General features: G+C 45.0%; 2 protein-coding genes across 8 annotated transcripts in view; both read left to right on the top strand.

Annotated features, from left to right (window-relative positions):
- The window catches only part of TFCP2 (transcription factor CP2), a 52,350-nt gene extending 46,584 nt beyond the window's left edge, over positions 1-5,766 (top strand). For 3 of the 5 annotated variants that reach the window (XM_079774062.1, XM_079774060.1, XM_079774063.1), the window contains exon 15: positions 357-4,062. In XM_079774062.1, coding sequence (XP_079630188.1) covers positions 357-394 — 38 coding nt within the window. In that variant the 3' untranslated portion in view covers positions 395-4,062. Of the gene's footprint in view, positions 1-356; positions 4,063-5,664 lie in introns of those variants that run through there. The other 2 variants (XR_013813655.1, XM_079774061.1) reach the window with 2 other exon arrangements.
- On the top strand, positions 424-27,214 carry CSRNP2 (cysteine and serine rich nuclear protein 2). 3 transcript variants are annotated; one of them, XM_079774057.1, is made up of 7 exons: positions 424-482; positions 5,665-5,766; positions 9,053-9,603; positions 14,505-14,741; positions 15,794-16,053; positions 21,424-21,720; positions 23,900-27,214. In XM_079774057.1, the coding sequence occupies exons 4-7, from the start codon at positions 14,591-14,593 to the stop codon at positions 24,818-24,820; spliced, it is 1,629 nt and encodes a 542-aa protein (XP_079630183.1). In that variant the 5' UTR covers positions 424-482; positions 5,665-5,766; positions 9,053-9,603; positions 14,505-14,590; the 3' UTR covers positions 24,821-27,214. The 3 variants fall into 3 exon arrangements, with proteins under 3 accessions (XP_079630183.1, XP_079630184.1, XP_079630185.1); XM_079774058.1 differs by lacking the exon at positions 9,053-9,603; XM_079774059.1 differs by lacking the exons at positions 5,665-5,766; positions 9,053-9,603 and having other exon boundaries at positions 465-482.
- The last annotated feature ends 38 nt before the right edge of the window (positions 27,215-27,252 follow it).

Here is a 27,252-nt window from a genome sequence, read left to right as displayed (position 1 = left end):
GGGAAGGTATCAATCACCATATTTGAGGCAGAGAAAGTGACATAACATTAGAGGTTGTTCCTTTGTATGAATTGGCTTCTTGTCATTATCAGAATAGACAAAGTATAACTGATGATTCTCTGCCATTCTCTTTCACCTTTCATGGACAAATGAGGACATTGAGGCATGTTTTTATAATACAAATTTATTATAAGTATTCTGTGATAATTAATACATACACTGCTCTTTGCTCTGCTGTGTTTGTTGTTGTTGTTTTTTTTTTCTCAAAAGAACCTAACTGTATTTTTTCCTTCCTAATTTGTCTTAAAGGTGACTTAAAGATTATTCTCTCTTTCTTTTTTTTCCTTTTTTTACAGCAGAAACCAATGATAGCTATCATATTATACTGAAGTAGGTGTGGGGCGTTCCATCCTCACTGGCTGCTGCTTCCTTCACCTCTTGGAAACGCCTCTCTCGAAGGGGTTGCAAATGGAGATTTGAAGGTCTGCAGGACCCTGACTGGGGCGGGGAGGTTGGGGGAGTCCAGGCCATGGAGGCAGAATCTCAGCCATCTGTGTTGGCCCAAGCTCTTGTGGCATACACAGATTACTGCCCAACATGCATTTCTGCAGCTGTTTCTTAGTTAAAATTTCTGGACTCTGTTGTTATTGAATATCAGTAGAAACTCCATTTCATTTGGGGTGTATGTAGGATATAATGATGATGATAATTGTGTGATGTTTAATGGGAAGATGTTAAATTTTGTGATATGGATCTGTGTAATTTTTTTCTAATATAAAAAAAGTGAACATCTATATTCATAAGACTAGAGCCTCAATCTCTTTTGCATCAAACATAAACTGGCTTTTTACCACAGTTGGCCCCTGAAAACCTCATCAAAGAGAATTTTTCTTTTGGTTCCCCTGTAATACTATGACTAATATTAATTTTAGCTAACATTTATGGAGCATTTATTTGTGCCAGGCAGTGTGATAAATTCTTCTAATGGATTATCTTGTTAAATCCTCTTAATAATCCTATATGAAGTAGGTAATAATGATCCCTAATTGAAGATGAGGAAATGGAGACATGTAGTGGCTAAGTAGCTTGTTGAGTAACGGGCATCTAGCAGGCAGTGTGCTGCTGAAATCCAAAACCAGGCAGTCTGGTTCTTAAAAATTGCCACTCACTACGGCCACCCTTGCAGTACCCGGTGCTTGTCATCATTTCTAACTGTGGCTCTTCTGGTGAATAGGACATAACACTGAGTGAGAACTGGGTACTTAACCACTGAAAGGGACAAACCACACCTAATGATGAACAAATCAAAATCTACAAAAAGTAAAAACATAAGTGCTTTGTAAGCACCTTCAGTTATCAGATCACAGAATTTGAGGTGGTGAAAACTAGAGGTTTTCTGTAACTCCCAAAATTCACTGTTCTTGAATGACTTTTTCAAACTATTTATTAACGAGATATACTAAACCCTTCTTTCTCTTTCCCCTCTCTGCATTTTCTCTTGGTATAGGAAGTTCTTTTACTCCTGTGGTGTTCCTTTATTTAAGCTTTACAAGAAATTCCTTCTGATTCCATTCACATTCTTCCCATATATTTTTGTTATTTCTTAAAGAATGATTGTGTGTTTACATGTGTAAGACTATGGGTCCTTTTTTTTTCACATGTAAAGTTTTATCCCGAAATCCCTTTATACATATGTTGAGTTGAAAAAGATAATGTTCAAAGATTATGTACTGGATTTGGATGTGTGTGTTTTTAAAGCATTTGATAAAGTTTAAATGTTTTTATACAGATTTTTGTTCATTAAAATCAACCTGCAACATAGTCTGTTTCTTTTGATTGGAAACAAATTGAAAACTTTGAAACTAGAAAATTAAGTCAACTAACTTGTTTAGAACTGACCTGGGCAACTTGGCATCTTAGACCAAAATCTTTTTTTTAGTGAATGATTACCAGATGTCTCCGTTTGAGGGGGACATTTCTAGTATACTATATTCCTAAGACTGGTTCTCAGCTTTAGGGAAGTCAGCTCTCTCAGCAGGCTTCTATTGTGTTGATTTTGTTTTTTTCCTATTCTGTCTGAATGATGTTAGGCTAGGAGGGTTGGAATAGATGACTTAAGATCCCATCTAAATCTGAATCTGTGACTGTTGTTTACTGCAAATGATACATAGAATTCTATTAATATATTTACTATAAACTTACACTTACTAATTTTTACTTGGAGTTAGGGTGTGTTTTTTAGAGTAGTCTTCAAATTTGTAGGAATGAATTCATACAAGTTTGTAATCACAGATCCTTAAATTATCCAGAAAAATCTCTTAGGTTTTCTTTAGCTCCAGAAAATATTTGTAGTGCCAATCCTATATAATAAAAGCCCAATATGCTAAGTGTCTGGTCGTCCAGTCAACCAATCAAAATGTAATATGCTAATGATATGCTAAGGCCACTCGACTGCTCGCTATGACATGCACTGACTACCAGGGGGCAGACAGTCGACCAGCTGCTATGATGTGCACTGACCACCAGGGGGTAGACACTCTGGTAGGTTAGCTTGCTGCTGGCCGATTGGGACTGAGCAAGACAGGCTGGACATGCCCTGGAGCCCTCCTGCAGTCCCTCCCCAGCTGGCCAACCTCCCGCGTCCCTCCCCAGCCCTGATAGTGCACCGGTGGGGTCCCTCGGCCTGGCCTGTGCCCTCTCGCAATCCAGGACCCCTTGGGGGATGTTGGAGAGCCAGTTTCAGCCTGATCCTTCAGGCCAGGCCAAGGGACCCCACTGTTGCACGAATTCGTGCACCAGGCCTCTAATACTATATAATTAGTAAGAATTCGTATTGTGATTATTCACCTTTAAAAATGGCATCTGTTCACAGTTTACCCTTTCTATTAAATCAAAATTTAAAACTAGCTTTTTCATTGTGAAAGTCATGTACAAAGTGATAAATTCAAATAATAAAGAACAGTATAACTTACTACTTACCTCCTAGTTCCATTCCACAGAGGTCATCATTTTTAAAAAGTACCCGCCCATATCTCTCTTTCCATCTCTCTCTCCCTCTCTCCCTTTGTCTCTCTCTCTCTCCTCTCCCCACACACAAATACTCAGATGGGTTCATGTAATAATTAATAGTCTGCAATTTGCTTTTTGTATTTATGTAACATATATTGAACATAGTTCTATATTAGAATTTATAGTTCCACATCATTCTTTTTAAAAAATGGCCATTCCCATGCTCAGGCAGGTGTGGCTCAGTTGTTTGGAGCATCCTCCCATATACTGAAAGGTTGTGATTGGATTCCCAGTCAGGGCTCATACCTGGGTTGTGGGTTCGATCCCCAGATGGGGTGCATACGGTAGGCAACAAATTGATGTTTAACCCTCGACCCTTTGGTCTGAGGACTGACACTCTACCACTGAGCCACACTGGCCAAGGGGCATCATCAGGATTTTTTTGCATGTATCTCTAAGATATATTCCTAGAAGTCAAATTTGCTGGATTTTACCTTTTAAACAATGTGACAGTTGATATTTAAAGTAGTTTAGTGTTTCTGTTCGTGTGAGGGTATATGAGAAGGAGAATGTTTAGATTTTAGGTCCTCCTGAGAGGACAGTAGCATCTTATTTGACTTAACATTGTTCTGTTCTGTTCCCTTGAAGTGTAATAGGTTCCATCTAGAAGAATCTGCTGTATAAAGACTTGGTAGTTAAAAGGGGGTTATTGGGAAATAAAAAAGAAAGAGCTATTTGCAGGACTCTAAGAATTGAGAACTAGTCACTTCATGAAATGTATCTAGTAAGTAGTAACACTTTGTCCAGTATTATGGCCCAATAAGAATGTTTGCCCACATAAATTATTTCTTTAAGAAGTCATTTAAAAGGAGGAGAAATGGGAATGGCCATATTGTCTGGAAAGAGATTATAGGACAATGAATACAAGACCACTAGCGTCTGAAAGACCTGAGAAAGCCGTCCACATGACAGGCAGACCTTTTAATTCCTGGAAGTCAGGCACTTCAGGCATTGGGTATGTTGTGAGGAGTAGGTCATGATCTCACCACTGAGAGTGGGAGGAGCATGGGGAGGCTTGGCAAGTGAGGAAAGTTTGGCATATGGAACTAGCTATTTCTCATTTATGCCAGTTTATTGCATGTAAATGGCTAATTATTTTGTATTATATATATATATATATATATATATATATATATATATATATATATATATATATATATATAAAAAAGAAAAAGAAACATTTAATCCTATCAAGAATTTTTGTGAGTTTATTAGAGCCAAACTGTCAACAATTGCCTGGAAAGCAAAACCTCAACAGATTAAGATAATACTCCAGAGAATGGCAGTTTTACTTCTTTAAAAAATATATTTCTCATGGGAGAAAGGCAGTTTTGCATCTTACTTTATACATTACAATCAGAAGATGCAAGTGGGTTACATGGAATTCATTGGTGATAGATTAGGGAGCTGGGAGGAAGCAAAGCCGGGAAACCTCTGGGATTGAATGAAAAGTAAATGATAGACACATACATCTTATACCTAGGTGGACACAGGATAGTTAACACTTAACAATTAACATGATAACAGTAACAATGAGAGGATTTATGGTCTACACCGTGGTGCCTTGGTTGTGCTCTGAGGGGTTTGGAAGAAAAGGGAGTTACCCTGACATTCCAAAGGAATGTTCTCCCAGACACAGATGCATAAGACGAGAGGCAGGCTTACATAAGATAAAGATTGACTTTTGTTAGGGAAGTTTCTAGAGGACATGACTATCTGCCATAAACTGTTTTTAGTTTAAAAGTTTTAATTTCAGACCGTCCTTTGTGATTATTTTAGGTCTCTGAGTTTGCAAAGCCACCATGAAGGCCTTTCCTAAGCTTGTCAGATTAGCACGTGGTCCCTTTTCTCCTACGAAATGTACACATAAGTGTAAGACAGTGGTTCTCAACCTTCCTAATGCCGAGACCCTTTAATACAGTTCCTCATGTTGTGGTAACCCCCAACCATAAAATTATTTTCGTTGCTACTTCATAACTGTAATTTTGCTACTGTTAATGAATTGTAATGTAAATATCTGTGTTTTCCGATGGTCTTAGGCTCAACAGCAATGGTTCCGATGGTCTTAGGCTCTACAGCAGCAGTCCTCAACCTGTGGGTCACGACCCACAGGTTGAGAACCGCTAGCAGGGTCGCCTAAGACCATCAGAAAACAGAGATATTTACATTACGATTCATAACAGTAGCAAAATTACAGTTATGAAGTAGCAACGAAAATAATTTTATAGTTGGGGGTCACCACAACATGAGGAACTGTATTAAAGGGTCTCGGCATTAGGAAGGTTGAGAACCACTGGTGTTAGACAATTGTGTAAACACTGCCCAGGACCTAAAATCTGACCTTTGCTTTTCATTGGTGGCTGCTGTTTTTGTTGTTGTTGGCTGCTGCTCTTGATAGTATGTCTTTTCTACCTATTCTGCTTTGACTTTATTGTTCCCCAAACAAACAAACCATCCCTGATTTGTGCATTCTGAGCTGGTTCTTACATACATAGCAGCATGGTCTAGGACAAAGCAGTAACATTTAGAATTGGATGTCCAAGGTTGTTATTTACATGTTAATAATATTAGCATTTCTTTTCACTTTTCTTTTAGTTTCTAATATACTGCACTTGAGCTTCCTGGTCATTTGACCTCCATAGGCCCTGCATAGGCTGGAGGCAGAATTGCAGTTATGAGCCAACTGGCACCACTGAGGTAATTTTAGTTAGTGATTCTATCAAGAAAATGAAATGCTGAATAAGTAACCCTGTGAAAATGGTTGTGATGTTTGTTAGAGGTTCGGATGATTTTTTTAAAATGTCTTGTAGTTCTTATTGATTTTTTAAATTTTTTTTGAGAGGGAGGAAATGAGAGAGAGAGAGATATAGAGAGAGAAACATCAACTGGCTGCCTCCTGCATGCACCCCTACCAGGGATTAATCCTGAAACCTGGGCAGTGCCCTGAGAGAGAACCAGACTCACCACCCTCTGTTTCACAGACACTCCAACCAACTGAGCCACACCGCGCAGGGCTCAGATGATATTTTGACTGTTTTAGAGCTTATTGCCAAATTGGATTCTGCTATCTTTTTATTTTTATTTATTTTATTTTTTTAAATATATTTTTATTTATTTCAGAGAGGAAGGAAGAGGGAGAGAGAGAGAGAAACATCAATGATGAGAGAGGATCATTGATTGGCTGCCTCCTGCAAGCCCCCCACTGGGGATCAAACTCACAACCTGGGCACATGCCCTTGATCAGAGTCGAACTGGGACCCTTCAGTTCACAGGCCGACACTCTATCCACTGAGCCAAACCGGCCACGGCCTGCTATCTTTTAAAAATATATATATTTTTATTGATTTCAGAGAGGAAGGGAGAGGGAAAGAGAGATAGAAACATCAATGAGAGAATCATTGATTGGCTGCCTCCTGCACATACCCCCCTGGGGACTGAGCCAGCAATCCGGGCATGTGCCCTGACCATGACCTCCTGGCTCATAGGTCAACACTCAACCACTCAGCCATGGAGGCCTGGATTTTGCTATCTACACTGATAAAAGAGAAACATGCAAATTAACCATCACTCCACTACGCCCACAAGCCACGCCCACAAGCCAATCAGGAGTGAGTATGCAAATTAACCCAACCAAGATGGCGGCCGGCCACAGAGCTGGAGCAAGTAGGAGGCTTGGGTTGCCCCTGGCAATGGAGGAAGCCAAGCTTCCCGCCTGCCCTGGCCGGCCCTGGCCTCCACTCAAGGCTACAGAGTTTCAATTATAGAAGATAAGTAAATCCCAACAAAAATGGAGGCGGCCACTGAGCTGGAGCAAGCAGGAGGCTTGGGTTGCCCCCGGCAATGGAGGAAAGCCAAGCTTCCCACCCGCCTTGGCCGGCCCTGGCCTCTGCTCAAGGCTACAAAGTTTCAGTTATAGAAGATAGATACTTGCTTCCAGCCAGCCCTGGCCTCTGCTCAAGGAGGTGCTGAAAAAAAAATAAAGAAAGAAAAAGAATAAAAGGAGGGGCTGGGACCTTGGGTCGCTGGGGGGTGATCAGGCCAGGATGGGACAGCAGGGGCCGTTGGGGATAAGCAGACCAGCAGGGGGGCCAGTGAGGGTGAGCAGGCCGTCAGTGGGGGTCCGTTGGAGGTGATCAGGACAGCGGGCGGGGGGGGGGTGCAGTTTGGAGTGAGCAGGCCAGCAGGGGGGCAGTTGGGGGTGAGCAGGCCAGTGGGGAGGGAAGGTGGGGGCGAGCAGGCCAGCAGTGGGGGTGCAGTTGGGGGTGATCAGGCTGGCAGGGGTGGCAGTTTGGGGCAAGCAGGCCGGCAGGCAGAGTGGTTAGGGGCAATCAGGCAGGCAGGCAGGCAGGTGAGCGGCTGGAGCCAGCAGTCCCGGATTGTGAGAGGGATGTCTGACTGCCGGTTTAGGCCCGATCCCTGTAAACCGGCAGTAGGACATCCTTCGAGGGGTCCCAGATTGGAGAGGGTGCAGGCCAGGCTGAGGAACACCCCCTCCCACCCCCTGTGCATGAATTTCATGCACTGGGCCACTAGTCTTAAAGAATAAGCTAACTTTGCTTTGGCTGTCATGTGGTTTAGTGTCATTAAATAACAAAGCTTTGGCACTGAGGCTGATGGTATTCAGATAAATTTCCATGACTTCTCCTACTCTGGATGTGTAGGCATATGAGACCTTTTTTAGCCTATTCACATGACTTTTAGGCTGTCTTTTTGTTACTCAGCCCATTGATTCACAGAGTGATCTGGGGCCTTCTCATCCTTTTTGTCTTCTGTGTCCAGAAGAAATAGAATCATGAACATTTACATAGCACTGACTGTGTTGTAAAAATTTTATACTATAAACATTAACTAATCTTCACAAAACCCTACAAGATACATACTGTTGTCTCCATTTTGCAGATGAAGAAGCTATGGCACAGGGAAGTTATGTACATTGTTAAGGGTCACACTACTAGTGAGTGGAGGAATTGGGGGTTATATTCAGGCTGTCTGTTTCCAGGATCACATGTTATATCACACCTAAATTTTGGCAGATAGGGAATTGATCAATACATGGTACCCTAAGGACTGCTTTTTGGGGATCTGCTGCTGTTTCATTCTGCAGTGTTGTTTCCTAGCCTCTTGGAGTCTCATGTCACCTAGGGGAGAGGCATGGAATTCTTGGCATTTTTTTCCAAGCTACCCTACCCTCTAGATCTAGCTCCATAGTTCTTGGTTGTAGTGCAAAGTTTGGCTTTGGAACCAGCCTAACCTGAGTTTAAATCCTACCATCTCTCAATCCAGTAAATATCCAATAAATACATATTGAGCTCCTAAATGTCAAATACCAGGCTTTGTACTGGGTACTGACCATATAGTAAACAAAACAATTCCTTGCTCTCATGGAATTTAGTCAAGTGAGAGAAGACTGAAAAACATAAACATATGTCAGGTGTTAAATGCTAAGAAGAAATATAAGGCAAGGGGAAAGAGACTAAAGGGAAACACCATTTTAGAAATAATGGTTAGACAGGTCTCTGATAGGGGACATTTGAGCAAATACTAAGAGAGGGAGTATGGCTAGCTGGTGAAAAGAGTGTTCCAGGCAAAAGGCCTTGAGATGAGAGCATGATTGTCCAGTTGAAGGAACTGCAAGGAGGCCAGTGGGCCAGTATTAACAGCAGAGTAAGGGAGGGGAAAAGGGGAAGGTAACAAGATGATTAGGATTGGGGGAGGGGGCGCAGGGATGCACCTATCTCTTGTAGGGCCTTATAGGTCAAGGAAGAGACATGTATTATTCTGAATGAGATAGGCAATCAAAGCAGGGTGTCCTTGGCAAAAATAATTTTGAAAGAAAACAAATCAATCAGTCAATACATATTGAGATAACTCAATATATTGCTTGTATTTTCTTCTCTCCACACTGGGCAGGCTGCAGCATGTCACGCTGCTTAAGACTAAGATATCCCGTGAGCGAGCTACGGGGTTTTTTGTCGTTTTGTAGGCATGGGAGTGCGGTTATGGGAATTCGTTTCGTCATTGAAAATGTGTAGCTGAGTGCCTCCCCTCCTCAAAAAGCTGCAGCGGCGCCAAACTCGCTCTTCTTGGGACTGCTGCAGCAGAGACACCGCCTCGCCAGCCAGTTAGCACGAGTTTTAGCTTCGGCCGGTCGCTGCCTCCAACTCCCAGCATGCTGGTGGGCGTGGGGCCTGCGCGTAGACTCCATTTCCCAGCCTGCCCCGGGGCCCGGTCGGACGTGCCGGCGCCTATAAGAGCCAGAGCGCTGGGGCCGGAGCCTATTGTTAGCCGGAGCCGGGTCGGTTCTGGGCGGCTGCTGCCGGGGACGCCCGAGTTGCCGGAGCCGTCCGCCCTCTGCTGCCTGCGGGTCGCCCTGCCCACCCACCCTCCCTCCCGGTCCTGCTGGCCAGGGAGCTCCCGGCCGTGGTCGGGGTCCCAGGACTGGCACTCTCCTCCCTCCTCACCATCGGGCTAGGGCGGCGGCGGCGGCGGGGGCGGCGGAGACCATCGCGGGAGGAGGCAGCTACGGCGGGGCCGGTAATGGGCCTGGGGGTGCGGGGCGGAGGGGGCCGCCTCGTCCTTTCTCGGGATCGGCCCTCGGGCGGCGGTGGAGGAGTGGTCAGCCCAGAGCCCCGCGGATGGAGGGGTCAGAAACGGGGGAGGCTCGGCCGGGAGCGGCCGGGGGGCGGGGAGCCGGGCGCCGCTGGAAGGGAAGATTAGGGAGAGGCGTGGGAGCGCGGGCGCGGGGACCGCGGGCCGGGCTGCGGGGGCAGCTCTGGGAGAGCGAGGGGCGGCCGGGCCGCCGGCGCGATTGCGGGTGAGGGTTGAGCTGGGAACGGAGTGGAGACGATGTAGGATGGAGCGAAGTAAAGGAAGGGGAGGGGGAACCGAGGAAAATGTGGGAGGAGTGGCTGGGAATTGGTGAGTAGCGTGCAGGAAGGGCTGGGAGGGCCGGGTAGGGGCTGCAGAAGATAAGAATGAGCGGGAAGGTGAACAGTCAGGAAGAAATGGCCGGGAGCTGAAGGGTTCGGCGAGGGTGTCCATTAAGGGGAACTGGTAACTTGGCTTGCCCTTTCAGCTCGGGTTCCTGATGTATCTCCCATTTTTCTGGCGTTGTGTGGGGAAACGAAAGCATCACTTGCCCCGGTGCTAGCTTGATCTTCTTCACAGGCCCAAACACGCAGCTGACTGCCGTTCATCCCCGTTAGTGCCTCGGTCTTGCTGCATCGTTTTCAGGGAGTTTAGAGTGGCATGTGTCTGACAGACACGCCAACCTTTCTTCAATATCAAATGTTAGAAGTTATCCCCGACAGGCAGTGTCCCCTGCCCTACAGTTTTCAGTTCAAGGTAAATCCATAGTTGATTCAAATTTCCCTTTTCTGTACTGACTTTCCATCTTGCAAATCTCCAAAGCCGGGAGGATGTTGGTGTGTACCAGAGTTGTAAATGACTGGCTATCCTTGAGAGGTAATGCTCCCTACGGCATCCTGCTCCAGTTCTTCACAAAGGTCTTGTGTCCTCCCTGTGGTGGTGGTTTAGACATGCAGAGCCGCATCCAACCTTGTGTAGGTCGGTCAACACCAGGGAGTGTTGGAGGGGGACTTCCTTGAAATACCTAGTGTAAAGGATGTTTTCACTGCGTTCCTTAAAGATTCACGATCCTGGTCATCACAAGGACACATATCCACAAAATTCATGGTATTGGAGAATTAACCAGAATATGTTGTAAAAGGAGAAACAGGACAGGTCATCTTACTCAGGTTTATAACACCGAGCAAGCCTGCCTTCCTCTCCCCTAGTTACAGATGGTAGTAGCCCCGATGATCTTACTGGAGGTTTTGGTCCCTTGACCTTTAGCAGAAGGTTAGGTTCCAGTTGAGCGGAGAGGCTTTTCCTGTGAGATGTATCTTGTCTTTTTTTATTTCATTTAAGAGAGAGGCTTAAAATACCTAAACTTTGCAAATATATTCTGCATCCACAAAATTTGGCGGGGGTCCCTCTTTTGCTAGTCTCAGATTCTGGTTTTAAAGGAATCCTCGCAGGCCTGGAAAGGCTGAGATCTAGTGCTCAAGTGCACAGGTGCTGTAGATCTATTTTGTTTGGTGCCAGCCTAATATCTTCTATATACTGTGGAAACCTTTGGGAAATGTTCAGCCTGAAACACCTGAGAAAAGACTGTAAAGCATGGAGGCTCAAAGTGTCAGTTGACCTTTCATTTCACTGGCATTTTAAAGCTTTTATAGAGGTTTGCATTATTTTCTCAGAAGCATTGGTTGTTTGAGTTGCTCATTTTGACAGTTAACTGTCAGTTGTTGCCTGCGTTGCTAGTCTCACCTTGATTATTTCTGTATGGGTTTAAGTGCTGGGAGCATAACTTATAAGTGTTTCTCTTGAACACACACATTGATCCTCTGCCGGTTGAGAGGTGGGAACGACTGGTTTCTAATTGTGGTTTGAAAGGAGGTTGATTTGATAAATTGGAAAATGTGGAACCTAACTAGTATTCTAGTTGTAAACAAGAGCTCTCCAGGTTTATTCTTGGTGCCCAGTGAACATCTTTATCTAACAAGTTAAGTTCACACCAGAGAGCTGGACAAGGAGACCTGGACTGAAATTTAAATATATTGGTTGTGAGGACAGAATCGATGGATTTATTTTATTTTATTTTAATAACGGAGTTAATGTCAGAGAACATGATGCTAACAGACCCTGTGTAGGGTGAAGAGGACTAAGTCAATATGCATGTTATTTACACAAATAGCCATAGATTATTCTCAGACATTTTAAGGAAAATATTTTTCTCCTGGGTTTCACATCTTTTTATTTTTCTTCCTTACCTACCCCTTGTCATTGCCCAGAAACCTGTGTTTCAGGAGTAGAAGGGGAAAGACATAGATAAAAGGGTGAAGGAGAATGGAATAAGCAGCCAGCAATCCTCGCTGCACCGGAGTGCACAAACATTAACCTAACAGAAATGATGCTCCTAAGGCAACTGGGTGAAGTCAGTGGAGAATTTTGATGATGAAGATGATTTGGGCCCTAGCCAATTTGGTTCAGTGGTTAGAGTGTCGGCCCTTGGACTCAAGGGTCACAGCTTGATTCTGGTCAAGGGTGTGGACCTCGGTTGTAGGCTCCACCAATTGATGCGTCTCTCTCACCTCGATGTTCTCTCCCCCCCTTCCTTCCACTCTCTCTAAAAATCAATGGAAAAAATACCTTCGGGTAACAACAACAAAAAAAGATTTGGACCATCCCCAATGTCATTCAGGGCTTAAAGAGAAACATTCCAAGGGAGTCCACACCACCAGAAGGAAGGGGACCAGGAAAGAACCAGAAGTGCATATCATAAATCCTGGAGTGATTCCAGGCTGAAGAAAAGGCCACTTTCCTAGTAGCATCACTAGCTGGCTCTCAGTTAAAACTGAAGCTGGACTTACAACCTAACCTTTCTGAGAAAGCAGATGTTCAGCTCAGTTTGAGTTTTCATGTGGTTGTAAGTTTTTTAAGTGCGGAGGAAAAATAAAATTTAGTGGTTAACATTATTCTTTTTTTTTTTAACTCACCCACTTAAGTACTTAATTGCAAAGGTTTCTCCCCCACCTCATAATGGAGTGGAATGAGAAATTTGTTAGTTAATAGACACCTTTAAAACCATCGCTATTCTTAACCTATGAACAGACCTCGGCTCTTTCCTTCTTACTATGTCCTAGGAATGTGACCTCTGATGGCAAGATCAGTAACCTGGAGGACAGAATTGATACTTTGGGCTCATTTTTAAATTTAATTACAACTCTTATCAAGTACTTGATCCCCCCACTCCCTGGCCAAATTTATTTCAGGAATGTGCTTGTCTGAGACCTATATGGCTGATGTTTCTTAAGTCCATCTTGTGACTTAAAAAGGCAGATTTTTTTTTTAAATCTGAATAGATCTGGTTGACTATATAGACTTTATCCAAGAGCAGCCAAATTGCTTCCAAGAGACACACACAATCCGGAAAAACAGCCCTGTAGCAGGCATCTCTTGACACCACACCGAGTATATTCTGGGTAGCTGCTCTGCAGTAATGCAGCCCTGTCTTTCTGGGCAGTGTTGTTATTCCTGCCGCATAATTAGCAACTAGTGAGATCATAGTCTGGGGAGATTCTGGCATTACTGAGGCAAAGCAGGGAGGCTTCATATCGTCACATGTGGCCCTGGCCCTGACAGCATTTCTGTCGAGCAGATTCATATCCTTGTGAACCAAAGTCCAAAAACGGAGGAGATTTGTATCCCAGACTCCTTGGTTGGGTGACAGCTGGTTGAAGACACTGCCTGCCATATTGATGTAACCAGAGTAAATTGTCATTTCTTTTGCTATTTGTTTTCCCTTTGCTAGTTTCTTTACAGAGGGCAAAGGTGGGAAAGCTAAGTTTTCCTTGCGCAGAGGAGGACGATAGACCAGCGGAACCCTATTTTATGGAGCAGTGTGAGATTGGGAAAGATTCTGGGTTTTGAAGCCAGTGCAGATTCTAATCTTCAGGCCATTCTTTAGAACCAAAGTTGACCTTTCTAGGAGCCTGGAGAGACATTGTATACTTGTGAAGATCTGGGTAAAGTGTTTCCTTGGCTGCTGATGTACTTTGAAATTGAGAGCCTAGAGCAGTATTTCCCAAAGTGTGTTCCAAGAATCATTTGTTTGCCCCCTAAAATACTCTGGAAAACAAAGGGTCCCATATTCAGGTGTGCGGAAACACTGTTCTGTCCCCCCACCACCCCCATTCCCCATGCTCATTAGCATATTAAAAGCCTCTAAGAGGTTCTCCCATAAACAGTTTTCTAAACTGTTTTGACACAGCAGTCCTATTTTCATGTAAAAACTATTTATATCTGCCCTAGCCGGTTTCCCTCAGTGGTTGGGGCTTTGGCCGTGGACTGAAGAGTTCTGGTTTGATTCTGGTCAAGGGCACTGTACCTCGGTTGCGTGAGTTAGTTCATTTCATATATATACTTTGGGAAATGCCAGGCTGTGTCTTCACTAGGAAAAATAATTGGATCTAGTCTAGATTTAGGCACAGCCTATTCTGCTTTTGATGCCTAGTCCCTCCTACTGCCCCTTGGAGAGCTCTCCTGTGTGATCAGAAGAGCAGCTCCTGTTATCCCCCAGCTAATGAAGCCTAAGCCCCGATGGCTTGGAACCAAAGGCCTTCACTCCACTGGGAAAGGTACTGCGGTTACTCACCTCATTATTCTGAGAGTGACTGAGACTGGAAGGGCTGAAGGGAAACGAAAGTAGGAGAATGTTGGCCAGAATCGGTAGAGAAATGACCTAATCTGGAGAAACCAGACATCAGTGCTAGCTCAGGTGCTTTCTCTCTTCAGTCGGAGACCTTGACTTACACACTTGGGAGGGGTCTGTCATAGGATAGGAATGCTGATTCCTCTTTTCCCCTGGGCAGAATCCTAATGCACCTGGCTGCCTGGTGGTGAACAGGGGCTTTGGGGCCAACGTGGTGGGCTCCCCAAGGAGACCCCTTTGAAACCAATGGATGCATTCACGGGCTCGGGTCTCAAGAGGAAGTTCGATGATGTGGATGTGGGCTCCTCAGTGTCCAACTCCGATGATGAGATCTCCAGCAGTGACAGTGCCGACAGCTGCGACAGCCTCAATCCTCCCACGACTGCCAGCTTCACACGTGAGTGGGCCACTCCCCCTGCGTACACCCATGTCCCCAGGCATCAGAGCCCATTGCAGTTCTTGAGAGACACTTCTAACCAGCTCTTAGCTCCGCCTCGCTCCAATATCATAGACTTAAGTCTGATTTATTCCAGCTGATTTTACTTATGCTTGGTTTTTGGGTCCCAGGATGGGGTGAATTAAATTGAAGGAGGAGAGGAGGCCAGGATTTACCCTTCCCCACCAGAGTCCCATAGAGTTCTGTGATATTGTAGCTCTAGCAGGACATAAATCCTTATAGCCTGAACAACTGGGGCAACTCCAGATTTCTTAATTCTGTTGCCCCAATTAGTTTCTTGGAAAGAACTTTTGATACTATAGATCGGGGGTTGCCAGTGGACCAAATCGGGCTCTGCCTGCTTTTGTAAATAAAGTTTTATTGGAACACAGCCACTCCCATTGTCTATTATTGCTTTCATGCTACAATGACAGAGTTGAGTGGTTGCAACAGAGCCCTGATGACCTGCAAAACCTAAAATACATACTTCGTGGCCCTTTACAGAAATTTGCTCTCCCATTATACAACACTATCTAATAGAATTTTCTGTTATGAAAAAAACTGTTCTATATCTGCACTGTCCCCTCATGTAGCCATTAGCCACATGTGGCTATTGAGCACTTGAAATGAGATTAGTGTAACTGAGGGGCTGAGTTGTCAATGTTGTTTCACTTTCATTAACTTATATTTAAATTGACGTGTGTGGCTAGTAGCTGCTATGTTGGACAGTGAAGCTATACAGGTTGTTTTATCCTGAGAAGATTACCTGGAGATCATCTTCCCAACTGATGTCTAAAAATAGACTTTGTGGTCTGCTTGGGTGAAGTCAGTCACTGTGGACCAGCTGATGCGAAAAGTCCTTTCCAACTATGCAGTTATGATTTGAAAATTAGAAATATGTCTAGGTACAGGGAGCACCTTTGGATAAGAGTTGAGAGCCTAGATGGATGAGAAAGAATAAGGTCCCCAAACAGGCCATCTCTGGGTTAATAAAATGCTGTGTTCCCTCTCAGCCACCTCCATCCTGAAGCGGCAGAAGCAGCTACGGAGGAAGAATGTACGCTTTGACCAAGTGACTGTGTACTACTTTGCCCGGCGCCAGGGTTTCACCAGTGTGCCCAGCCAGGGTGGTAGCTCTTTGGGCATGGCCCAGCGTCATAACTCCGTACGCAGCTACACGCTCTGTGAGTTTGCTCAAGAGCAGGAGGTGAACCATCGAGAGATTCTTCGTGAGCACCTGAAGGAAGAGAAACTCCACGCCAAGAAGATGAAGGTGCCTGGGGGATCGGGGGCCTGGTACTTCCCATGTGCCAATATAAAGTGGGAAACCATATCTTTTTTTACTGTTGCCCTTCCTTGGCTTGTAGATTCCAGATCTTTCTAGTGAAAGGCTCAGATATGGATGGAATCAGATCTCAGTCTAAGACCCTTCTTTTTATGTCTGGTGGGGAGTCTACCAGAGATAGCAAAATGGCTTCTCTAGAATTTCCTGCCCTTGCCAACCTCAGCAAATTTTTATTTTTTTAAATATATTTTTATTGATTTCAGAGAGGAAGAGAGAGATAGAAATATCAATGATGAGAGAGAATCACTGATCAGCTGCCTCCTGCATGCCCTGCCCTGGGGATCGAGCCTACACCCCGGGCGTGTGCCCTTGACAGGAATTGAACCCAGGAGGACCCTTTGGTCCGTAGACTGACACTTGATCCACTGAGCCAAACTGGCTAGGGCAGCCAATTTTTTTTTAAGGTTTAAAATGTGAATGAAGACATTCAAGTTTGCCACCCCTAGAACCGGGGGAAGCACAATGTTTCAATGCCTTATCAGATGAGTATCTCATGCACAGGGCAGGTTTGGGATCTTTTGTGTTGTCTGAAAGGACCCTGCTATTTCTGTAGCCCCCATCACCTCTTTCAGGCATAAGCAACAGCATTACCAAATGGTTACTTCAGTTTGCATAGCACCCTGTCTGCTGCTGATGCTGCACCAGCTCAAGGACAGGAGGAGAGCAGGCCTGGAAGGCCCATCTTAGAGTGCTGTCTTAGCACTGCTAGGTACTCCACAGCCATAGGTTCCACCAGTCTGCAAAAATTCCCCCAGAGTTCCTAGTTCAAAACTTGGAGAACACTGTTTGAGGCCTGGCCAACTTTCTTGCGGACCTGTATTGAAATAGGTGGCTGCATTATTGCCAAGGTTGTGGGTGAAATCCTAATGAGACACACTTCAGCGTGGTAGGGTTGGAGAACTGGTGGCAGCGGATGTAGGTTAACTGGATGTCATTGCTTTCTTCCTTTGAGAATTCCATGTCTACTTTCCTCGGCCTACTCCTAAAGCCGTACACCTGTTTTTCTAACTAGAATGACATTCAGGCTTCCCTCTCTGTGTCTGAGGAATTCCATCGCTGACACCATCACCTCCCTGCTTCTATAGCAACAGCTGGGCAAATAAACACTGTTCTCATCATTTGCCATGAAGGCTTTCTTCCCTTTTCCCAAGAAGAATCCCTCTCCTGAATCTGATAGAGGAATTATCTGTCAAAATGTAACAGCCTGTGGCCTCCCTAGTAGGAGGTCTAGAGATAAATTCAAGGCTTGAGTTATGGGGTTCCAACTTACTAGCAGATGTAGTGAACAGCAGCAATGATGGCATCTAATCCACCTATCTATGTCAAGAGAAAACCCTTACTTTGCCCTTCCCAAGTCCAGTTTACTCTTTTCTTAGAAAATTTTCTTATCTTTAGCATTCTATAGGGGAGGCAGTTGGTCTCAAAAATATATATTCTGTTTCTCCCGTATACCATCTAATATTTATTTTCCTTTTGGGCTGCTACCAAAAAGAGAAAAAAGCTGCTGGTGCCTGGCCGGTGTGGCTCAGTTGGTTGAGTGTGGTTCTGTGCATGGAAAGGTTGCCCGTTTGATTCACGGTCAGGGCACACGCCCAGGTTGCAGATTCGGACCCCAGTAAGGGTGTATATGTTGATATTTCTCTCCCTTCCTCTCTATCTAAAATCTTTTTCTTGTCTTTTTTTTTTTTTTTTTTTTTTTTTGCCTCACTGCTTTATTTTTTTATCTTTATTGTTAAGATTATTACAATTGTTCCTCTTTCTCTCTCTCCCCCCCCCCCCATAGCTCCCCTCCACCTGGTTCCCACCCCAACCTCTGCCCTTACCTCCCCGCCCTCGTCCTCATCCATAGGTGTATGATTTTTGTCCAGTCTCTTCCCGTACCCCCCACACCCCTTTCCCCCTGAGAATTGTCAGTCCACTCCCTTTCTATGCCCCTGATTCTATTATATTCACCAGTTTATTCTGTTCATCAGATTTTTTATTCACTTGATTTTTAGATTCACTTGTTGATATATATTTTTTGTTCATAATTTTTATCTTTACCTTTTTCTTCTTCTTCCTCTTCTTAAAGAATACCTTTCAGCATTTCATATAATACTGGTTTGGTGGTGATGAACTCCTTTAGCTTTTATCTGTGAAGCTCTTCGTCTGCCCTTCAATTCTGAATGATAGCTTTGCTGGGTAGAGTAATCTTGGTTGTAGGTTCTTGCTATTCATCACTTTGAATATTTCTTGCCACTCCCATCTGGCCTGCATAGTTTCTATTGAGAAATCAGCTGACAGTCGTATAGGTGCTCCCTTGTAGGTAACTAACTGTTTTTCTCTTGCTGCTTTTAGTATTCTCTCTTTGTCTTTTGCTCTTGGCATTTTAATTATGATGTGTCTTGGTGTGGTCCTCTTTGGATTCCTTTTGTTTGGGGTTCTGTGCGCTTCCTGGACTTGTAAGTCTATTTCTTTCACCAGGTGGGGGAAGTTTTCTGTCATTATTTCTTCAAATAGGTTTTCAATATCTTGCTCTCTCTCTTCTTCTGTAACCCCCATATTTCGGATGTTGGTACACTTGAAGTTGTCCCAGAGGCTCCTTACACTCTCTTCATATTTTTGGATTCTTTTTTCATTTTGCTATTCCGGTTTGGTGTTTTTTGCTTCCTTGTATTTCAAATCTTTGACTTGATTCTTGTGATCCTCTAGTCTGCTGTTAGATCTCTGTATATTATTTTTTATTTCAGTCAGTGTATGTTTAATTTCTAGTTGGTCCTTTTTCATATCCTCGAGGGTCTCGCTAAATTTATCGGCCTTTTCTAGAAAATTCTTGAAAAACCTTATAACCATGGTTTTGAAGTCTATATCCAGTCGTTTGCTTTCCTCCATTTCTTTCATTTGTGATCTGTTTCTTTGTCTCCGCATTTTGGCTGCTTCCCTGAGTTGATAGAGTGGCTTTGTGTGCTAGGTGTCCTATAGGGCCCAGTGGCTCAGCCTCCCTAGTTATCTGAGGTGGACACTCTTGGTGCACCACTTTGTGGGCTGTGTGCACAGTCTTGTTGTAGTTAAGCCTTGATTGTTGTAAGTATCACTGGGAGGAATTGACCTTCAGGCCAATTGGCTGTGAGGATCAGCTGTGTCTACAATGGGAGAACTTCTATGCTGGAGACAACCTTATGAGACAAGAGTGTGTCCTTTATGAATCTGAGGAGTTGGTGGTGATTAACTCTTTTATCTGGATGGTTCCACTCTGACCCCTGGGTACACTGGCTCTTGGATCTCCAAGGAGGTGCTAATTTAGCCTCTGCCTGAGGCCACCCAGCAGGAGCTATGGAGAGATATGCAGATTTCTCTTCTTTGTTTGGGGTTTGGAGGTGCCCAGATGAGGCCCAGCTGTGAAGCAACGCAAGCCGCTGCGGGGCCTTGGGCCTTCTTTTGGGTGTTCTGGGTCTCACTGACTCAGCTGCAGTTTGTAGGTAAGTTTAGATTTCAAAGGACCAGGCTATTCATATGCAAAAGCCTCTGAGCTCAGCTTGGATGGGGCGGAGTCTCAGGGCAGAGCAAACAGCAATAGCTTTGTGGGGTGGGATCTCCGGGCGGAGCACACAGCAATGGCTTCCCATCAGCCCTGCCCTAAGAGGCCCCTGGGTCTGAGTGTCTCTTGGTAATCGCTGCAAACACCTCTGAGAGAAAGCCGCCCTCGAGTTTCACCCACTGCCAGACAGTCCAGTTTTTCCCCGTATGAGTCTGGGTCCCCAGAGTCTTGCCCGGAACTGGAGTTCAGAGCAGTCGGGAGCTTTTGTCTCCCTCCTGATTGAGAAAGCCAGCTGCGTACTCAGTTGCCAGCCCTCTCCATGTGTGCGCTTTCGTACCTCTGCTTTCTGCAGCTCCTCTGAGTCTCCATGTGCTTTTCTCTTTCCTTCTAGTTGTAGAATTTCCACTCAGCCAGCCTTCCTGTGGTTCTGGATGATGTCCGTTTTGTCTTTTAGTTGTAGTTTTGAAATTGTGTGAGGCAACAGTTTAGGTGTTTACCTATGCCGCCATCTTGGTTTCTCTCTCTAAACATTTTTTTTTTTTTTTAAAAAAGCTGCTTTTCATCTGCAGCTTTAGTTACCAATAATTTTTTCTAATTCTTACGTTACTTTTTTTTTTTTTTTTTGCTTTTAATCCATATGGAATTCATTATTATGAATAGTATGAGTTGGGAATCTAACCTTATTTTTTTCCAAAAGACTATTCCCTGTCCCAATACCATTTAATTATTAGAAGGCCCTTTGTCAGTGATAAGAAATGTCACCTCTGTCATGACATATTAAATTCTCACGTCTACATGGGTTTCTTTCTATTGCATCTGTAATCTCTTTCCTTGAGAGGATAGCAGGACTGAGGGTGATGAGGAGGAAGCCAGCCCTGGTGAAACAGACAGGAGCAGGCCTAAGGTCTGTGGACAGGCCCCTTGTAGTTGGCCTGCTGGTACAGAAATAATAGACTAAGGAATCCTCGGAAGTACCACTTTTTCTCGCCTCATTTTTTCTGCCCACAAACAAACAAACAAACAAACAGGTGTGTAGCTTATTACCCAGGGATGTTGCATCACATCTCTCCTAGGAGTCGTTCCTTTACCAGCACTGCTCTGTGGCTGTCTGATGAAATAAGCCAAACCCTCCAGTAGCGTGGCTTTCATCCTGCTAGTAGCTTCCAGAGCCCAGGGGGTTATGAGACCTCATTTTCTTTACTTGAAATCTCTAGTGAGTTTTCAAATGCATCCAGCTATGGATTGTCTTTAACCTGCCCTTCCACTAAGATTCCCTTTCGTGGCTGGCTGTCCCTCTTAGCCCAGAGAATCCAGCTCTGCCTGAATTACATATGCCACCCTACCTCACATACAACTTCTCTTTTGAAATCAAGTAAAAATTATTAGAAAGGAGAAAGCAAGGGCTTACAAGTTAGTAATTAATAGTTTGCTTATATTTTTCTCCTTCCAGTAAAATGCAACTCTCCTGTGTATGAATAGATAAGTTTTCACATTGGGAATTCAGGTTCATTGACTAAGATCTGGTAGCCTTGTACTAAACTTTAATGAAATTACTGCCCAAAATGTGGTTTTGAGTCCTTTATGGGGCAAATTGAAGAGTGTTTGCAAGCTTATCTATACACCCAAGGAGCATCCAACTATCAATACACCACACGTGCTGTGGCTACTGTGTTAGCATGGCTGTTTCCCTCATTGCAGATCGTGCTACTCCAGAGGCTCCCTGTGAGGAGGCTCGTGCTGGTAACGCTGTAGGCTAACCTCTCCTTCCTGTTTCTTGGCAGCTGACCAAGAATGGGACAGTGGAATCAGTGGAGGCCGATGGCCTGACACTGGATGATGTTTCCGATGAAGACATTGATGTGGAAAATGTGGAGGTGGACGATTACTTCTTCCTGCAGCCTCTGCCTACCAAACGGCGACGGGCCCTGCTGAGGGCTTCTGGGGTCCACCGCATTGATGCTGAAGAGAAGCAAGAACTTCGAGCCATCCGCCTGTCACGGGAGGAGTGTGGGTGTGATTGTCGGCTGTACTGTGATCCAGAAGCGTGTGCCTGTAGCCAAGCTGGGATTAAATGCCAGGTCAGTCCACGTCAGGCCTGAGGTGGTGTGCTGCACTAGAGTCAGGGGTGTGTGGCGTGGGTGCCAGTGAACCTGGAAGGCTACCCATAAAGGGTGGCTTCCCTGGGACTGAACACTCCCGAGTTCCACAATCCTCCTCCACCAGCCAAGGAAACCAGCATGCCAGGATTCAGGCTGCGGAGATACCGGTCATCTTGTCTGTGTTTTATTCCTTGGGGCTGATAAGAAGCAGCTGTCAGCCAATGGAGGAACAGGGGTTAGTAAGTTTAATACTTAGCCGTTTCCTAAATATTGATTGGTTAAAAGGAAGCAGAAAAATGAGGTAGGCCTTTAGATTTTATCTTGCAAACACTACTCACAGTGCCTCCACTTCAATTTTATAAAAATCAAAATAGTTCTTGGATGCTGGCATTCAGGATCACACTGGGCCTGGCAGAGCTTAAATTCCTAGTGTCCATAAAGAAAGCATCATTCCCTCAACCGGCCCATCATCTCCCCGCTGGCCCGTTGATGGACAGCTTGGAAGACACATTTCAATTGAAAACAGCAGTACCATCCCAAAGAGTGGAATGTATGTGGGACTTGTATACTGAGGATGTGGCTGCTGAGTCCTTGTAGCTGAACTGCTGACCAACCTTTTCTTTCTCACATTTGGGTATCAAATAGCTGTAGTGGACCTAGCCAAATACTGCTTGTCAGACTGAAGTCCCATAATGAATCAGTCTATTATCCACAGACCGTTCCTAAGAACTGAAATAGAGAGTTCTTTAGGTTGACATTATAGGAAGACATTGTGTATTTGTACACACCAGCTTACTCGTGTTTTTAATTTTATTTTTGCTATCCTCCTCTCCCCCTTGGGGATCCAAAAGAGAGAAAAGCAAGTAGAAAGGATCTCCTTTCTAGATGGTCTTGTTCTGTAACTTAGTTGTCTTGGTAACTGCTCTAGAAACAAACTGGTCGCCCTGACCGGTTTGGCTTAGTGGATAGAGCGGCGGCCTGCAAACTGAAGGGTCCCAGGTTCGATTCTGGTCAAGGGCATGTACCTTGGTTGCGGGCACATCTCCAGTAGGGGGCGTGCAGGAGGCAGCTGATCGATGTTTCTCTCTCATTGATGTTTCTAACTCTCTATCCCTCTCCCTTCCTCTCTGTAAAAAATCAATAAAATATATAATTTTTTAAAAAAGAAACAAACTGGTCAACCATCAGGAAAGATGAAGCTGGCAATGAAAAGCTGGCTCTGTTATTTTGTTGGAGGCTGTTTTGCTTAGTTTCCCCAGAATGTATTTCTTTGGACTAGCTGGGACTTCTGCTCCCTTCCCATGCCTGTCATCACAGAAGACAAGAGGCTTAGGCCCCAGCATTTTATTTTCTCAGTAAACCAGGTAAGTCTGGAAAAGTCTTTGAGGCACGTAAATTTCTTCTGCTCTGAGACGTGTTGGCATTCATAGAGGCATCTCTGGACTTTTGAACTTGGAAGGGCCCTTTGATGTAATATTTGTCTCCTTCTTGTTTAGAAGATAAAACAAAGCCCTAGAGCAGGGGTCCTCAAACTTTTTAAACAGGGGGCCAGTTCACTGTCCCTCAGACCGTTGGAGGGCCGGACTATAGTTTAAAAAAAAAAACTATGTACAAATTCCTATGCACACTGCACATATCTTATTTTGAAGTAAAAAAACAAAACGGCAAAAACACCCGCATGTGGCCCGCGGGCCGTAGTTTGAGGACGCCTCCCCTAGAGAGAGAAGCGAGGCTGCACTGGAAACACCAGTGGTCTGATAACTACCATCTGTGCTGTCTTAGCTCACGCTGCAGTTTTGAATTGGCTGTGTCTTTTTTCTTTTTCTTTAAAATACATTTTATCGATTTTTACAGAGAGGAAGGGAGAGGGATAGAGTTAGAAACATGGATGAGAGAGAAACATCCATCAGCTGCTTTCTGCACGCCCCCTACTGGGGATCGAGCCCGCAACCAAGGTACACGCCCTTGACCAGAATTGAACCCAGGACCCTTCAGTCCGCAGGCCGACACTCTATCCACTGAGCCAAACCAGTTAGGGCTGGTTGTGTCTCTTATAAGACCACAAATCCCACCTGCTTGTTTTGCCAGCTAATGTCTCCTGTCGCCATTGTTAAACTGATGGTCTCCTCTTGCCTCAATCTCCTTGTCCCCTTCTCAGGTGGATCGCATGTCCTTCCCATGTGGCTGCTCCCGGGATGGCTGTGGGAACATGGCTGGGCGCATTGAATTTAATCCAATCAGAGTTCGGACTCATTACCTCCACACCATCATGAAGCTGGAGCTGGAGAGCAAGCGGCAGGTGAGCCGCCCACCCGCCCCAGATGAGGAGCCCTCACCCACCGCCAGCTGCAGCCTGACCGGAGCCCAGGGCTCGGAGACACAGGACTTCCAGGAGTTCATTGCTGAGAACGAGACCGCAGTGATGCACCTACAGAGTGCGGAGGAACTGGAGCGGCTCAAGGCAGAGGAAGACTCCAGTGGCTCTAGTGCCAGCGTGGACTCCAGCATCGAGAGCCTGGGCGTGTGTATCCTGGAGGAGCCCCTGGCTGTTCCTGAAGAGCTGTGCCCAGGCCTGACCGCTCCCATTCTCATCCAGGCTCAGCTGACCCCAGGCTCCTCCGTCCTGTGTTTTGCTGAGAACTCGGACCACCCAACTGCCTCGGCAGCGACCAACCCATCCTACTTGAACAGTGGGCCCCTGGTCTATTACCAGGTGGAGCAGAGGCCAGTCCTGGGGGTGAAAGGAGAGCCTAGTCCAGGAGAAGCCCCACCCTCCTTCCCCAAGGAGAAAGATCTCAATGTCTTCTCTGTCCCTGTTACCTCACTGGTGGCTTGTAGCCCGACAGACCCAGCCGTGTGTAAACCAGAGGCAGGGAAAGCATCCACTCTAGAAGCACTGGTGCCCGAAGATTGTATCCCTGAGGAGCGGGAGAATGAAGACTTCCGCCCCTCATGGTCCCCCTCAAACCTCCCCTTCGGCACGGACAGTGAAGAGGGCTGTGTGGTAGAGAAGACCTCACAGCCCGCCGAGGACCGGCCCCCTGAAGATTCTTCTCTGGAACTCCCTCTGGCAGTGTGATGTGGGGATGGAGCTTCTGCCTCTTACCCATTCTCTATTTATTCCCTTATTTTATCTAACACCATTTCAGAACAAAACTGTAGAAGCAGCTGCTGCTCCCATGTTATTTTATTGGGGTCTTTGGGGGATGGGTGGGAAAGGATTGTTTATACAAGTATTTTTTAAAGGTAAACAGAACCAAGGAGACCAGCCCCAGCTTGATCTGGGGACAGTCTTGGGGCAGAGAAGGCCACATAATGCTGAATACCGAGTTTCCTGGGCCACTGGATCTCATAGGAGACACTAGGCAATTCAAGCAGCTATTCTTTTCACAGGGATCAGAATACATAATTTGAACAGCACGGCAAAGCCCCTCTCTCCTAAGCTCCAGGCGGCTACAAGCTCATTTTCTCGGTGGTTACTCTGATAGCCCATTTTGGTTGGAAATGTCACCTGGAGAGGAGGGGGAAGAAGGGTCTCCACTTCTGTACAAAACCTCCAGGATTTTTAAAAATTGAACCTGCCTTCCCCAGCCCCCTACTTGGTAAATAAGTTAATATTTGACATGTTTGGTGTTCTCTGGCCTGTTCCCCACACTGGGGATTCCTGGTCTGTAACTTGAATTGTTTCTTTCTCATGTTCTTAGGTACTAGAGTTTAACTTGTCTGTCTTCCCACCCCCCTCCCCATTTGAAGAAAAAGAGCTACATTGGCTGGGGATGTGGTATAAAGAGCCCATGTCTTCTGCGTGCGTCTAACACTAGCTCTGCCAGGCAGCTCTAGGCTGGGCTCACACGTTCCATGGGAGGCATATGGAGCGTTAAGTGTGTCCAAAGGAGGCAGCAGGAACAGTCTGCTGTCTGGAAAGATTAGGACTTCGTGCCATGCTTACTTTCACCCAGGTGTCCCCGCCCCACTTGGGGAGATTTGAGCTTTAAAGGAATATAGGATGTGGCATTCTAAGGTCACCAGTTTTGGTTTTTTTCCCCTTCTATATCTACTCTTGGTGGTCCTTGGATATACAGGGCTGGAGAGTTCTTACACTATTCCAGTTCACTCCCAAGAATTGCAAATATTAGACCCCTCCATCTTGATATATGAAAATTAGAAGTCAAACCCATTCTTAAATGCTACATGTAACCCCCAGGTTCCAAAGAAGTCAAGTTCTGATGATAAAGCTGTGAGGCCTGTAGAGTAGGACTCATTCAGTTCTTGCCTCTATCTGGGGACACCATTCCTTTCCTCCCATGTCCACCTTACGCTCCTGGATGTACTGCATTGACTACCACTGAATTCACTAGCAAAGTTATCTTTGTCTGCATTTTAAAATGGAGGCAGCAGGGAACAAAGCACTCGGGCATATTTCCACCATGCTTTGCTTCTGGTATGGTTTATTAACCAGGAAAGAACAAAGTGAAAATGTTTTTGGTGGGGGAGATAACTATTCCTACCTATCTGGATCATAAAGCCTTTTCTTGTGGGATATTATAGCCCTGGTGTCTTAAAGCAACCTTCATGTATATCAGTAGTATTTTACCTATAAAATTGCTAAACTGAGCCTGCTAGGCCTTGTACTTAACACAGATACATCTTTTAACCCCTTCTTCCTCTCCTGTTCCTGTTTTTGCAGGGTTTGGAGGAGAGTTCTTAAGTATATAGGTCCTTAACACTCCATCCTCGAGCCTCACAAGACAAGAGTTGAGCGTCTTAGGTACCTGAGATCTAGATGCTGTCCCTGAGCTGCTGCACTCCCTACCTTAGACTGGTCCCCTCAAATCCAAGACTGAAGCGTAATTGGGAATAGGACTCAATGGAGAAGAATCTTTCTGAAAGTTTGTGTTGAAAGGGGAGGGTGAGTGCTATACATTCCCTCCTTAGGAAGGATTCCTAATCTAGGAAGTGATTCCAGGTGCTCAATTAAGAGAGAGACATTATTAGCCTTTGGGATCAAAACAAGAATTTGAATCTGACTATTAAGCTCATTGCCAACCCCCAAAATAATGATTTTTCTGAAGAAACTAGTTTCTTAATCTAAATCCTACATTAACCCTGTAATTCTGATTCACACTGATCCCAAGCTTTTAAATGCTAAGTGTCGAAATTTAGCATTAACTGTCTTGTTAAGCAAAGGGCCTTTTCTACAATCTCGTCCATCTCACTTCTGGTGCTACTCGAGTTGGACACAATTAGAGCTCATGGTTGCTAGAAAAGCTAGGCCTCTGATCACAGAAGCAGATAGCTTCAACCCCACTCAGTCCAGGTCTAGATAAAAGAAATTACTTTTTATTGCAACTCATTCCTTTCTCACTGTATACAGGTAGTATTTTCAATGTGAATCCAAAGCTTGTCTGGTTCTCTGGAAACAATTTTTTTTTTGCCTTTCAGGTCCTTTACATTGTGATAATGTTGTATTTAAAGAGAATATTTAAATGTAATATTAAAGAAATATTCAAA

Source organism: Cnephaeus nilssonii (genome assembly GCF_951640355.1).
Source record: "Cnephaeus nilssonii genome assembly, chromosome: 6".
Classification (NCBI taxonomy): Eukaryota; Metazoa; Chordata; class Mammalia; order Chiroptera; family Vespertilionidae; genus Cnephaeus; species Cnephaeus nilssonii.
The sequence above is the reverse complement of the archived record's forward strand: the minus strand, read 5'-3'. Positions and strand labels throughout refer to the sequence as shown.